The sequence below is a fragment of the Embiotoca jacksoni genome, unplaced genomic scaffold, assembly GCF_022577435.1.
Source record: "Embiotoca jacksoni isolate LCO1_2020_lvr unplaced genomic scaffold, fEmbJac1.0.p SCAF_51, whole genome shotgun sequence".
Taxonomy (NCBI): Eukaryota; Metazoa; Chordata; class Actinopteri; family Embiotocidae; genus Embiotoca; species Embiotoca jacksoni.
In genome coordinates this window covers 934,772-950,775 of record NW_027185405.1, presented here as the reverse complement: position 1 = coordinate 950,775, position 16,004 = coordinate 934,772, and the positions used below count along the sequence as shown (strand labels likewise).

Sequence of the window (16,004 nt, the reverse complement as noted above, 5' to 3'; positions counted from 1 at the left end):
GCCTTAAAAGTCTTATAATTCGTTTTTTCTCAAAGAGTGTCTCCAAGGTTATGAATTGACTTTGAGTGTCAGTCCTCCGGAGCCCCTAAAGGGTCACGAGGGGGGAGGATTTTTTTTTTTTCAGGACTACTTTTGCGTTCCCTCGTGATACTTTTCTTCTACCGTTGGCTCTGAGCCTGAATGTGTCCAGCTGCTCTGGTCCTCATGAACAGTGTGTTGGTCCACGTCAGCTGTAACACTCAGATGCTACGGGAATTAGAGACGACGTGACCAGTTCATGCATTTAGTACTCATCGGTGTTAAAAGGCCGATCCCCTTCTTGTTGTGAGCAGAGCTGCAGCTGCTCTGTCTGCCGTGGATGAAGCTGAGGTTATGTTGGTGATTGTTTGGACTTTAACTGCTGCTGTGGTTCAGGCTGTAGTGTTTTGGATATTTCTAGATGTTACTATTTGAATGTGCGATGCTTCTGCGACAGTATGTGTTTACAACCAGTAAAAACGAATGTGTCCAAAACCAAGGACTGAAATCAGCTTTCTCATTCGTAGCTTTGAAATCAGCGTTTAGGAGAGGCAGGTTGAAAGGAAATGACTTTGAGCTCTGAGCTACACGGTTTATGAATATCTAGTCCAGGTTTGACCCGTCTAAGTATAGTCATTTTAGATCCGGACCAGGACGGACGTGGTCCACCATCACAGCTGCAGTATCTGAGTGTTAAAATCCTCTTTCAGTTGCAGCGTTTGCACACTTTCAGACTTCTGTGCAAAACTCTGCAGCTATTTAACACATTAGATCAGATATGTCCTGTAACCAATGAAGATCCGGACCAGGTAAAGGGATCAACTTCTGTTTTGATGGAGGCTCTCTGTTTTCCAATGCTCCAAGCTTGGCTATAATTTGCAGTATTCACCTGGAAATGAGGCTAAATGATGGAAAACTGGATATATGAAGGTTAACGTTGATGTAGTGAGCAAAGGATTGTCCCATAATTTAATCAGGCAGTGTTACTGGATCATTGTCTTGTGTAAGCCTGTTTCTCTCTCTCTCTCTCTCTCTCTCTCACTGTTTCACCTCTTTAACCTTTTGTTCCGGAAAAACTGGACGAGTATTATGACAGCCAAAATATCAGCCTCCCAAATCTCTCTCTCCCACAATGACGGCGAGCTACCAGGCGAGCCGACGGGCAACCCAACTCTTCCCGGGGGGGAGATATCAGCTGCTTTTCAAAGGAAGGCCGGTTCCCGCTAACTTCTGTCTGGCGTGAGACCAGTGAACCCCCCCCCCCCTCTCAACCTTTCATCCTTTCATCTGCTCACTCCGCTGCCGGGAGAGATCAGGTGAACTCATGTGGCCCTTCGCTTCAAGTCTCACGTTTAACACTCGCGGTGGAGCATGCAGCGACTCCGAAATGATCCCAAACCGCTGTCAGAAACACGCAACGCTCCCTCGGTTCAGGTTAAAGTATGAACATTGTGTTTTTGCAGTGACTCCACCGTGAACTACCGCTGAGTGATGTTCCACATAAAAGGTTCCCCCCCCCCCCCCCCCCCCCCCCCACACACACACACACTCTTGTGCAAAACAGGCCGCTTTGACATGTTTCTGAGAGCGTTTGCAGGCATTTATCTGCTGGCCGGAGTCGTGTGAGATGACAGAGACGTTTACAGGTGTTTGTTTGCATGTGTTTCAGTGTCAGTGAAGCCAGGAGCCGTCGTGTGGCCTTAATGATGCAGATTTGTCCGGTGTCAGTGTGCTGACATCTGTTGTTTTGGGGGGTTTGCAGACGCATTGGAGGAAGCTTGGAAACTCTTTATTTTATTCTCAAACTTCTTTGACCTGAAAAATAGTTTCATGTAATAAGGAGGGAGGAAAATGTGTCACCAACACTCTTCATTAAAGAAATAAAAGACACAATGTGAGCTGTTTTTTGAATGTAAATAAAGTAAGTTTAAGCTGCAGTTACAAGTAGAGGAAGATAACCTTAAAATGGATTCATTAAAAATTGTGTTTTTGAAGTTTGTTTTTTTACTCCAAAATGAGTCATCTAATCCAGGTAATGTTAACTTTTCTATTCCTCAGTGTTTACTTAAAGTTAAAATAAAACAGATTATAAAAACACACAATGTGTTTAATTCAAATTTCAAACACAATATCATCCTCTTTTCTCTAATTTAATTTCTTTTTTCAAGTTTAGTTGTATGCTGTTAAAGCTTTCGGCTCGATGTGCGTGTTCGACAAGTTTGTGTTAATTCAACTGAAAGTCTGCTTGTGAATATTCGCCATGAAACCACATAATCGTTGGTTGATCTGCTTGAAAACCAGACCTTCAAGTCCTCCCCTTTCCCTTTCTTATTTTACTTGTAGGCTGAAATGCTACATTTACAGACCTGCAATCTGGAACCAGGTGATTTTGAAACATAGAAAAACTTTAGGTAGGGGCAGATTATGACAATCTCCCCCCCCCCCCCCCCCCCCCCCCCCCAAGGGGTTCAAATAAATAATATTTCTGTAAAAAACAACAACAACGTGTTGAAATTGTCATTCACTTACATCATTTTATAATTATTTAGCATCTATGTTGCTGATTTAGTGTTAAATCAGTTTACTGCTTCTGTTCCTACCATCTTTACCGACAGCTGAGGCTTGAACTAGACCTTTAATTTATTCTCCTCTCCTCCCTTGCTTGACAGTTAACGTGACACAGCGCCCTCTGCTGGTCAGACCTGTGCCCTGCAGCCGGTCCACTGTTGCTATTGTACTTGCAACAAAGGAGCGGAGCCAACAAAGCTGGAACACACACACAGGAAACACAAAGGAAAGCATGCTTCCCTTTGTTACAGACCGACCTGTTATTTCAGAAGTAGCACAGTTGCGACATTGCTGCTGTTGCTGTTGACATCGCATTTTAAACAGACACACACACACACACACACACACACACACACACACACACACACACACACACACACACATGCACCACACACAGTTTATCAACTGAACTGGGAGGAAATTGTTGAAATCTTCACATGTTCAAAAATTAGTAACATTCAAACTTCCACACCTTTTATGTATCTCGAAGTACTCGTGTTGAAGTGGTTGGAACTAATTAGTGAATTAGCCTTTTGCAGTAATTTCAACTTTATATCTATTGTGGGGTTCTTTAGAGATGGTGCATTAAGTTTCCAGGTGAATGAACGATACCGTGTAAGCGAATCCACATAAGAGAGTCTCAAGTCTCTGTGACACTCTTCTGCACAATAAAAGATATATAAAAGACACAAAATGTATTATTAAAACTGAAAAACGCAATATAGAGAAATTCCACCGATGACTCATGATGGATGTTCAGAAAAAGCAACAACTTTGTTGATAAATTCTCATCATGTTTTGAGTCTTGAATATGTTCACGTGGATAAAAATGATCTGATTATCCTCTATTTGAGATGAGAAATCCGAAAAACGAAGCAGATTTTGAGGGTTTGTGGACTCGAATCTTTCAATATAAAACATTTAATGAACAACATTTTGAAATATTAACTAAACTTGATCTACTTTTACTCATTTAAAGTTCACACCAATGACAAATTTAGCAGCTGTGGCTTATTATCTGCACTGATGTATTTAATCCTTCATCACCAATATTGCTGCTGCATATTTCCTATGGATCAGAACAAATCCTTAAACAAGAGCTTGGTTTCTGTAGAATTCACTGTATTTACTGTACGATGGTAAAACATCCCTGTTGGTCTGACGGGGCTCTGGAGGTCTTTCACGACAGCCCGATGACGTGCACATGAATAATCCAATCTAATCTGACATCTCCTTTTCCTCCATATCCTCTAATCTCTTCAATCCATATTCCTCCTTCCTCTATCTCACTATAATGTAATCTATACAAACCCACTTCTTTCCCCCAAACAATAAATATTGTTGCATATTTTGGTAAATTCATGGCACGAGGAGTTTTGCGTTTGACTTTTAAATACATACTAAAAGCACGTGGTATTTTAAAAGCTTATTTTGATATTATTTTAATATTATATTAGGGTGGCATCTGCTCTGTAAATCCACCACTTTGCTCAAGACTCAAACGTCTCATCAACTATGATGAATTGAAGTTAAATCATAGTATTTTGTACAGGGCCATTTGTTTTCTCCTCCTCGGAGGAACTAATTACTGCCGCATTGTTGTTCCGCACGTAATTAAATAGATAAACACCTCTGAGGTGAAGAGCCGAGGAAGTTCATCCTTCTGTAAGTTCAAAGCGTTCAGAAACCAAATATAAAACCTGAAAACGTTTGACCTAATGAAAGTGATAAACTCCCCACGACCCGAATACAATGATAACAAATATAACTTTCTTTGAGATTTTTCAAGTGCATTACTTCAATATGCGCTGTAAATGTATGAAGTGTGTAAGTGCGCTTTTATAAGTGAACAAATTTAAGTTTTTACGACGCTGCGTGCTACATGTCACCTGACGTATCCGACCGGAAACAGCATGCACATGCGTGTGTGTGTGTGTGTGTGTGTGTGTGTGTGTGTGAGTACAGTAAAGAGTGCTTTAAGATGCCTCTATGGACACACACACACACACACACACACACACACACACGGTGAGGATGAGCAGGGATAATCCCCCAGAGCACCCAGGACGCCATCTGTGGCCTGAAGAAGAGTTTATTCTCCGTGTGACCACCAGGGGGCGCCGTGGGCCTCTTTAGAAACATCTCAGGGTGAAGACGAGAATATTTACAAGCACCAAAACGACTTTATTGCGGTTGTTTTATCAGGCAGGTTTGGTTAGAACATTAATTATAAGATAAATCAGAGTGTCTCGCATGCTGTACTTTCAGGATTATTTTCAACTACGAGTACAAAATAAAACTTCACTTGTATATGGATGATATTTACATCAGTACAAGTCAGGTCAACAAAAAAACAACACCACAGCTACAAGATGGGAAAACGTTGAAGAAAAAAAAAATCAACATGATGAGCCCTCAGATTCAGATTCAAACTTCAATAATTGAATTAAAGCTAAAGATTACAGCTGCACTGCACTGGAACTTAATGTACAAGTTGCACAGAACCAACCTACATTTGCAACTGATGCTTATTTCTGGGCTTTTTTTTTGGGTGCTGATATCGTTTAATCAAGTGTTTATTAGTAGAAGTAGAAGATGTAACTTTTCTCTATTTTTTGACCAAATATGTGATCAATCTACAGATAAAAACGACCACCAGATTAATCAATACTGACAAAATATTGCCGTGTTTGAGGTGATTTTTTTTGAATGACGTCATTTCCTGTCACCTCTCTACTCTTCATTGTCCAAAGAAGGCCAAAATTGGCCACCAATACGACCTACCTAAACATAGTTTATATTACTGGGGGTGTCTTTTCTAATATCCTCTCCTCCATCCTCCATCCTCCTCCTCCTCCTCCTCCTCAGGTCTCCTCTTCCTCGAAACGAAGGAGGAGGAAATGAAGGGAGATTAGCTGCGTTCTTCTGCTGCTGACTGGCCGTTTCTGCAGATCCCCGCTTTGCTGAGTCACCAGCCGTCGGCCACCAAACACACTTCCACGTCGGGCTTCATCTCCACAGCTCGTGCAGCTAATACACACAGACCAGACAGGCATGGCGACACGAGCCTCGTCCTCCTGCTGCTAACTCGGTGGGCGGCGAGATGTGGGGATGATTTCCCAGTGAGGAGTTTCAGGCGTTGTGCTCTCGGAGGTCCGTGACGGCGCTCTGGCTCACGGCTTCACAGATAAATCCGACCAGAGCGCCACTTCAGGAAAAGTTGTGAATTACAGCTCGGTCAGTGATGCGTCATCATGACGTTGCCTTCGTCCTCCTGCAAGAAGAGCTGAGTCAGGACGCGGACGTGAGCGATCTTCTTCACCGCCTTGTGAAAAGCCTGCTTCACGTTCTTCGACTTGCTCGGGGCGACGCTGATGCGGAGGAGAGAGTCAGGAGGCAAGACGGAGAGACAATTAATGCAAAATAGGAAAGGAAATATTTTATTCTCGAGAAGTAAAATCTCGTGACATAACTTTGAACACTTAAGAAGGTTATTGTGTCCCGCAGCTCCAAGCACGCTGCGTTCATTAGCAACCGGAACGCTTTCTGAACATTTTGATCACACCGCGTATATTTGGGACAGAAGTCCGATCGTAACCGTCTATTCAGTCTGATAACAGTCAGATTAGGTGGTTTTGGAAAGATTTTCCCCCTCAGCTGGTTTTCCACTGAAGGTGTGAAGACCTGAAGTTGATAAGAGGTTTTCGAGCGCCAGCAGCCGTGACAATTTCTTTAAAAAAAAAAAACACAAAAAAAACTTGTGAAGTAGAAGAACTGAGTTTTGTCAGTGACAAAAAAAGGTTTCTTTTTCATTTTCTGGACAAAATCCCCACATCCGCCCCTCCAACCGACTTTAGATGTTGCTGCTTTTGTTTGCATTCGCTTGTATCTTGACTGCAAACACGACCCATTTCAAAACCTCACAAGAAATCTGCTGTTGAAAACCTTCAGCAGGAAACTGTAAGAAAAGAGCCAACAGCAAAACGGAAGAAATGTACACTCAGATGTTACATTTCTTTCCCACTTGGACAGTTTTCTATATCTCCAATAATTCTGAAGAATAACGAGGGATGAGAGCCGTTGCACCAGAACTCTTTTTTATGACCAGCTGCTTCTTGTTGCCAGGATTTCTTCCTAAACTTTGAACGGGTCCAGTTTTTAAGATGCAACAAAATGCTAACAAACCGCAGCAACACCTGCAGACGGTTCGTCGCCAAACTATATTTGCACAAAGGACGTTGCCGACCAAGCCAATAATGTTATACATTTTTTTTTCATAATGCATAACATTACCTCAGTTTTTCTTCTTTGCAAGTAGTTCCTGTTGTTGTTTCTCGGCTTTCAGTTTCTTGTACTGGGCTATCTCGGCCATCTGCAGCCCGTGGGCCATTTGCCTGTTGAGACGAAGCGGAACAGCATGATCACAGCACACACACACACACACACACACACACACACACACACACACACACACACACACACACACACACACACACACACACACACACACACACGTATACTGTAGTATATGTGCATTACAGTACTATGACCTACAGCCTTTTGAATGTAGTCAGTACTGGGACATCTATCCTAATTTGGTGGGCAGACCAGTGCAGGACTTGGTGCTGGTTGGGAGGAAATGAGGACGTGGGGGGGGGTAAAAAGAGGAAAAAGGGGAACTCAGAAGGAGGTGAAAGGACATTTGTTGTTACCTGGACTTCAGTTCTGGAGGAACAGGCAGAGGTTTGGTGAATCCTTCTCTCCCTACCAGCCAGTACGTCTCCTCTATTCCTTTCCCCTGAGAAAGAGACGGTGAGACAATGAGCGACTGCGTCGTCTCTTCATCTCATCATGTTGTAATAATCATTTGAAGGCTTGTACCCGGACTTCCGTCCTGCCTCTCAGCTCCACCTTGTAGCCGAGATTTAGCTCCCGCAGGACCTTCACCGTACTCTGGTGGACGTGGATCCTGTAGGCTGCAGAAAAAAACAAAGCGGACATGATCATTTCCATATTCAGGTAATCTCCCACTCCTACTTTTTCGACTGGATGTCTGTAGCTTACGCATCCCGCTGGACTCCATCCGAGAGGCGGTGGTCACCGTGTCTCCAAACAGGCAGTAGCGAGGCATCGTGAGACCCACCACTCCAGCTACACATGGACCTACCACACACAGAAAGTCGTGTTTCAGTCGCTTTTTATCATCCGTGTGACCGCCGGCAGCAGCAGAAGCAACCTTTGGCGGACACCTTCACGTCGTTCGAATGTCGTGTCAGTAGCAAAATGCCGTGAAACTTCCCTTGGTTCCTCACCTGTGTGCAGTCCGATCCGTATCCTGACAGGAACGTCAGGCATGTGCCTCATTTTAAAGGTTCCCACAGCGCTCAGGATGTCAAGAGCCATGTTGGCTATTTCTGCGGCGTGGCGGTTGCCGTTGGAGACGGGAAGACCCGACGCCACCATGTAAGCATCACCTATCGTCTCCACCTGGAGCAGAACGGAAGACAATAAGCGACAACGTCGTGAAATGAGATTTATTGCCTGAAAACACCACAGAAATGGACAAAAAAAAAAGTCACCTTGTAGACATCGTGGTTTCCTATGATGGCGTCGAAGATCGTGTAGAGGTCGTTGAGGAGGTCGACCACCTCTATGGGTTCGCTGTTGGCCGAGATGGTGGTGAAGCCGACGATGTCGCTGAAATAAAGCGTGACGTGGTCGAAATATTCTGGTTCAACCGTCCCGCCCACCTTTAAAGCCTCAGCCACAGACCTGGAGTCAAAAAAAACAACACAAATTTGAAATGTACGCCCAGCCAAAGTAATAATTTATTATTTTTTGCAGGCTTTGCATTCGCTGCACGTTTTAATTTACTTACGGAGGCAGCATTTGGGTCAGCAGCTTCTCCGTCTTCTGTTTCTCGATCTCCAGCTCCTCAGTTCGCTCTCTGATCAGCTCCTCCAGATTAGACGAGTACTGCTCTAACATCCTCAGCATGGAGTCGATGATGTTGGTCTTCTTGCCCTTGTTGATGTTCTTAAACTTAAAGGAAAAAAGAACGTGACAAGAAACACCCTAAAAACCACCAGTTACCCGAAAAACGTCTCAAACTTTGTCAAAACAAAAACGATGCTTTGTAGTCCAAAACAATAGAAACATTTCAGCGTCTGAATCAGAAACCATAAATTAACGTCCGATTCAATGTACCTGGTCGAAGATTTCTTCAAAGGCCGGCCTTTTTTCTGGCTGTTCGTTCCAGCACTGTTTCATCAGCTGGATGCACTCTGGCGGAGCGTAGTCCGGACTGACCACCGGACGACACAGAGGAGGAGGCTTGCGGAGCTTCTCTATTATTTCTAAAAACACAAAGACACACCAACTGTCGTGTTCGAGATGCTAATATTGATCATTCAGTCAGACGCTTTGATCCAGTGAAACTTCTTGACAACTATTTCAGTGATAGAAAGTATTAACTTCAGACATTCATGGTCTCCAGAAGTTGAATATCATATCCACGTAGAGATTACATAGATGTACATGGATGCCTTTACAAGACTGAAGGCAAACAATACATTATTTTAGTGTGCAACCCTGAAGCTCCAAATACGATGAAGAGCTTGTAGCCATGCTTGCAGCAAAGCTATTGCTCATCCTAGGAAACTGAATGCACGTCAGCTGAAAGCTTAAAATCGTAAAAATTTTAATAAATGTAATAATCGTAAACTTCACAAAAACAACATTTGGAGGGTTGATAAAAATGCCAAGAATGAACGTCTACGGCGCTGAAGTCTCCGGTTTGCGGGAGTTTGTCGGTGTCTTGCCTGCATCGGAGAGTTCCAGCATGCAGAAGGGAGGTCCTCTGATCACCACCTCCTGCATGATGATGGCGAAGCTGTACACGTCGCCGTGTAGAGTCCCGTGGAAGCCCGGCTGCCCGCTCCTCAGGATCTCTGGAGCCGTCCACAGCATCTCTGGAACACGCAGAAGTGCATGAGCTCTCTTCTGCAGTGACAACTCGTGCAAAAGATCTGCAGCACGACGTCCAATGCACCACTTTAGGTTGCAAAACTCTCTGCAGAGCTGGACCTCGGTACACAACGCGCCTCACCGTCTGGACTTGGTTCGATGTAGGGGAACCTCTGAGCCTCCAGGACCTCGTTGTAGCTGTAGTCTGTGACTTTGAGGACGAAACGTCCGTCCACCACACAGTTACGGGACTTCAGACGGGTGTGCGACACTCCACGGTGGTGGAGGTACTTCATACCCTGAAAGAGAAAACACATTTCTGCTTTTTTTTTTTTTTTTTTTATCTTATCTTGAGGGGCCCGGTAATTTGCTGCCCTACAAATATCACACGCCACGTTCCTCCCATCTACTCCTGCTCCGACATTCACCTTAATTAGATCCAGCAACAGGGACGACTTGAACATCCAGTCCAGCTTGACGTCGTCGTTCAGCAGCAGGTCCTCCAGGCTGCCTCTGGAGCAGAACTCGGTCACGGTGGCGAACACGCCGCAGTCATGAAAGAAGCCCAGGAAAGGGTTGATGTTCTCGTGACGCATGTCCTTCATCTGCAGATAGAAACAGTTGGATTTGACTTTTCATTTTTTTGTGTTGCCCAGCCAATATGGGCTCACAAGACTTGAGACAGCGACAACAACTGGATGACAAGGAAAATCTTAATATACAACTCCATAAATGGATCTTTAGTAGTATTTACAATATAGCTCAGAAAGAGAAAATATGGCAGCAGCCTCTCTTGGCCAATAATAATTGTGAACTCTAAATCTAACTCAAGCCTTTAACATATTTTATAAATCAATCTGCATCTTTGCAACCAACACAGTGTCATCAGTATATAACTACATTCTGATTTTTTTGGGGTGCTTTGGGCAAAACAATAAAGTAAATTAAAAATCATGCTTGGGTGTAAATGTAATATTCTTTAAACTAAATATGTTTGTTTTTTGTCTCAGCAATGTCACGTACCAGTTCGAACAGATTGCTGGTTTTGGGGTTGATTCTGCTAAAGGACCCGTCAGGAAGTCTCTTCAGCCACGCCCAGTCCCCCTGGTGGAGAGAAACCACATTACGCATCTTTTTCAAGCTACTAAACTCAGCTGACGCTGCCACATACAGTAAGTGTACCCTTTTCACTTTTAGGGTTGTTGTTTCTTTGCACTGGAATTGAAGAATTAAGGTTGATAAAATATAACAAAACAGTCAAAAGTTTGAGTCAGTTGCAGACTGGAGTTCAGAGTGTGCACCAAGGAGGAATCTTGAATCAATGGGGGCCATATTTGAATGCCTCCATGCTGAACCATTGGTGTGCGTGTTTTGTGACTGTCTCAGACTGTTGACCACTTTTCTTTTCTTTTTTTTCACATCTTTGACTGTTTCTTTAAAATGTGTAAAGCATTCTACTTTAAATCTCAAACTGACTGTTTCACCTCAAATATGACGACATTGGAGTTTTCGTAGGTGGCCGGGGATTGGGTGGAGACTGGTGAAACGACACTGTGTTCAGACACACTCTTCACACCGCTGGCCTTGCTGCCGTCCATACTCAGCTTCTGCAGAGAGCAAAGTGTTTCTAGTTTTCAAGTTTGAACCAGTTTTAACCTCCGTAACACCAAAAACAACCAGACTGTGGATTTAATTAATACATCTAAAATGACCAAAACAACTTGCATAGTGTTACTTTTAGAACAAAGAAAAGCAGGGTGCCAGAGAAAGGCTGACCTTGTTGCTAAGCGACGGGTTTATGAATGTGACATCAGCCAGAGTCAGCAAGATCTTGTTGGGACCTCTGACCAGTCGGATCTGATTGACGCGTCGCCTAGGCAACATGAGACAAGAAAGGTTGTCAGTGCTGCAGTACCAACCTCATAACTTCTTCACTTTCAACCTGGAAATATTTGTAATCTTTAGACCTTTAGACCAACAGGCTTTAAGTTATCCTGCTGACTTCGTACCTGATGCAGTAAATGAAAGCCACACAGGAAAAGGAGGCGAAGATCGCCCCAAGGAACATGCTGATGGTCGAGTACAGATCTATACCTGCAAAAGAGAAAGAGGAGTTCCTTCGTCAGCAAAGGAGCTGCTGTCGAAAGAGCTCACGAGAACTTGAATAACTAACCACTAAAATCCAATAGCTGCGTTGTGAAAGCGAGTGTGCATCTAAAACTGACACGAAAGTCTTCTACTGAAATGAATTAACTCGAACAAATTTTTGGGGGATTGCACAGACAGGAAAGTTTGTTCATAGAGATCTTTGTTAAAGATCCGCTCGATAAATGAAAACATCCAGAACTCCTGGATGTGTGTTCGCTCCTCACCCCCTGAGCAGATGACTCCGGGTGTAAACCAGCAGGAGGCGTCTCTCCTGGGTCCGGAACCTCGAGGGAAGTGGATCTCTCGACCCAGGAAGCGAACCATCCCGCCCTCCGTGTTGATCCTGTCAAGCAGTTTGATCAGTGGTTCATTTCTGAGCTCCATCTGCACGGGTTCAAGCTTTCTCCCGCCAGGCGTCACTCTCATGTCTGAACACCTGATCTCAGCCGTTTCATACCTGTATGTTGGCCTCAGCTCCCAGGAGAATCCGTCCGTGTCCAGTATGAGGTAGTCGAGCAGAGCTGCTCCGGAGCTGTTGGTTTTCATTGGATGGCTGAAGCCCTGCAACGGAAACCAGCTGGGTGTCTACAAGGGTCCATTTTATTGGGCTTTTGTCATTTTATCGCGCCAGGAAAGTTAAACCAAACAGAAAAGGAGTTTTACACAATTATTTAGGAGTACCATCTAAACAGAGCTGGAGAGGAATGTTATGAAATAACTTAAGAAAATCCAACAAGGGGATGTATCACGGAAAAAACAAGATGCAGAAATAATTTAACGTGGAACACTTTTACGTACAATTCAGACACCAAATTACTTTTGACTTTGTCATTTGGCTTCCACCTTCTTAGTACGTTGTCGAGGCTATTTCATATTTTGTATTTGCCTTCAAACAATGCAATATTTACCAAATTATCCTTCACACACTTTTACCTTTGTATGGAAGACTCAGTACCCTGAAAAACAGCACTTTTCTACTGTTTGGACGTTCGTCTAGAGACTGAACACAAATCTATTTTCCCCACGTTGTACTGGAGGATATCCTTCTCCAATTTTTCTAAGTCCTGAACACTCAGTATGATTTGATTTCCCGGAGCTCTCTGTACCTGGAAGTCCAGGTTGTTGGTGTATCGTGCCAGGTTTCCTCCGGACATCCACTCCCTGGACTCCCGAACACGATGCACTGCGTGAGCCATGAACAGGATTGAGTTGTAGATGGTACCAAAGAGAGGAGACACCTGCAGCACACACAAACACACACACACACACACACACACACACACACACACACACACATCTCAGCTTCAGCTGCAAAAAACAAAAACCCATCGTTTCCGACATCGTTGCTTCCGTGGCTCACCTGCTGTGGTTTTAGCGTCCTCGCCACCTCTCCGCTCTCCATGGCCTCCGTGTAGGCCTCGTAGAAGGACGCCTCGGGCGAGTCGATGGTGACGGTCAGCACGGCGTCGTAGGCCCGCAGAAATTTGCTGTTGCTCTTCAGAACCGGGAAGGTCACGTTGCGGTAGGGCAGGCTGTAGAGCAGCGCGTCGTAGGGCACGAACACCAGCGAGCCGTCGATCATCTGCATGTCGTAGGCGGTCTCCAGGAGGAGCTTCTGGACCGTGCCGCCAATCAGCGCCGAGTGCATGCAGAGGATCACAACTGGGAGAAGACACGACACTCAGCTTCAGCATTTTATGTCTAATAACTACCTGAAAAGATTACATCCACATTATACATGGTGAGTTAATTCCACCGTGGTCAAACCGGCGCTGACCTCGTATTTCTCTCATCTTGCGGAGCTTGGCCAGAGTTCGTCTGATGCCGTGAGGTGTGTTCTCCATAAAACTGACCAGTCTGACCGCCATGCCATGGCTCCTCAGGGAGTCAGCCACCTGGACAAGACGGAGAAACGCAAGCCAAAAGGAAACGTATGAACTCACAGATGTACAATATCTGCCCTGCAACTCAAAACCAAAAGCTGGAGGAAATAAGGAAATTCAAACCTTGGTAGCTGTGTCCACCCAGATGTCCTCTGAGGAAGAAATGATGGCAACGTGGGCCCACCTGAAGTAGCTCAGGATGCTGAGTAGCACCCAGGTGGGCCTCGCCATGGAGCGAGCAAAGGTCGGGTGGCTTCGAACATCGTCCAATTCGTAGCCGACACAACCCCAAGGAAACAATGCCTGGAAGAGGAAATGAAGATGTCTCTCCAGGAAAACATTCAGTTTCTTCACATTTCTAATGTGCACACAGACGCACCTAAAAATACACTTCCCCCAAAGTGCCAACCTACTTTGTTCCAGCCTTTGCTCAGCATTGAAGCAGCATCACAGTAGCCTGGGTTGACGGGTCCAATGTACCCGGAGGCTTTTGTGTGGAAACCCACAAACCCCTTCAGTGCCCTCGACGTCTCACACGGCTCCTGAAGAAAGATATCCAATCAGGCGGTCAATCATCCGCACACCGATTAAAGCCCATCAGAAAAACACAGGTCAAAGTTCTACGTCAGATACTTCGCTTTGTTTTTTGTTTTTTTGTACACAGATGTTAAACTGTGTGAATTAAAGGATTTATAGATCGCAGCGCACATGAAGCTGATGGATCTACTGGACTTAAGGAGGATGAAGTTGAGGTTAGTTGCGCGCTACCTGCAGCACCACATAGTCGAAGGTCACAGCGTAGGCCAGCGACGGGTCCCTGTTGATGCGGTTGACGGCGAGCTGAGCCGCCACGCTGGGACGGGCCTTGGCAAAGAGAGGGTCACACCCCCACGGTCCCACCACCCCAACCCGGAACCAGGCTGCCCCTGCTGGGACGGGTAGGAAACACAGGCAGGCCAGCAGAACCAGGAGGAACCTCAGGAGGCCACGGTAGGAGGGAGGAAGAGGAGAGGAGGGAGGACGATGAGGGAAGGAGAAACGGTAGACGTCAGGAGATGTCTGCTTCCATATTCGAGGCAAGGAGACGAAGGCACGGCGTTGTTGTCGCATCTCGAGGCTCGCCACCTCCGGAGCTCACAGGACGATGGGTGAAGACGGTCTGAAGGTGAAGGTGCTGCTCCCCTGAAATGAAACATTTAAATAAGTAACGAAATATTGGATTATAATATTGGTTTTATCTACTTCCCCTAAACCTTCCTGTCATGTGACGTCCTACGTTTTCTAGGAAGACCAATCTTGTTCTCGACCTGACGATATTTGAGTTTCCTTAAAATCGAAGTCACCATTGTAATTTAAAAATCAATCAAACTAAGCTCCGATTCAGAACTTCTTTTCTCCTTTTTCTCTCTAAGAGAAAATCGAGCTCAGTATCATGCAGGAGTAGTTTTAGTTACTTTAAACGGTGAGACTGTTCCTGGCTCAGTCAGCTACAACAGGATTATCTGGTGTGACCCTCTCATACCTGTACTGGATCATAATCCTCATGTCCAAGACTATGCAGAAGAAAAGTTGTCATTTCATGGCATTAAAACAGCCTGAAAACATTTGGACTCTTAGATTCTGCAGTTTTTAGAGGATTTATGAACCTCGGGGATCCTGCTGTATAGATTTTTTTATTTAATGTCTCTAACTTCAGTCCCAGTTTTGTTTGCTGACTGACGTACGTGGACTTTATATTTTCTCCTCTCTCTGTATCTAGGGTTAGGGTTAAGGTCATAATTAGTTTTATTTAAGGGTTCCTACCGTGCATTGATGAGATGGACGGGTGTTTCGTCCCTCCAGGGCAAATCTTCTGCACCAAAGATCCACAGTAACGACTCGTTTCATCACTTCTCCTTTTAGTTTAGGTCCCAAAACGATGTCCTGTAATCACTTCTTCGTCGTCACTGAACAAACGCTGTCACTGCATTATGAGAATACAGACGTGGAAGTCAGTTGGTGTGTCTGCAGGAGGTTCAGTGTGTCAGAGACGACCTGGAACGAGTGTGTGACCTGTCCTGTCAGATTATATCAAATCCAATCAGGACCTTTGTAGCTGTAAACTGCACTGACTGAGTAGTGGAGGAGAAAGTGATGCTCGTTATCATCATCATTGAAATGTTATATTTTCATACATATTAGCTGCAGTCTGTGATTCATTTTAAAAAATGTCCTTTTTTATGGACTTTTGTGAGGAGTATTTGTGTGAAAAAAACTTTTCCTTTCCTATTATTTTAATACAAGTTTCCTCAACATGTGATGCCATTATTAGTTTTGATTTAACTATGACAACTTTAACTTAAAAACTTTAAAACCAAAAAATGTAAACTTTTATAGATTAAATATTGAACAATGAATTACTTACATTTGTTACATTTAAGA

General features: G+C 44.4%; 1 protein-coding gene across 1 annotated transcript; it reads right to left on the bottom strand.

Moving 5' to 3' along the window:
- Positions 1–5,824: 5,824 nt before the first annotated feature.
- Positions 5,825–14,693, bottom strand: gc2 (guanylyl cyclase 2). Its single transcript, XM_069172115.1, has 23 exons — positions 14,352–14,693; positions 13,997–14,125; positions 13,707–13,886; positions 13,478–13,595; positions 13,061–13,362; positions 12,807–12,938; positions 12,158–12,261; positions 11,925–12,043; positions 11,562–11,646; positions 11,329–11,425; positions 11,037–11,159; positions 10,576–10,656; positions 9,981–10,157; positions 9,695–9,851; positions 9,408–9,557; positions 8,794–8,942; positions 8,465–8,628; positions 8,166–8,358; positions 7,899–8,073; positions 7,651–7,749; positions 7,468–7,562; positions 7,305–7,384; positions 5,825–5,957 (listed from the first exon to the last, which is right to left on the bottom strand). The coding sequence occupies exons 1-23, from the start codon at positions 14,691–14,693 to the stop codon at positions 5,825–5,827; spliced, it is 3,384 nt and encodes a 1,127-aa protein (XP_069028216.1).
- Positions 14,694–16,004: the final 1,311 nt, after the last annotated feature.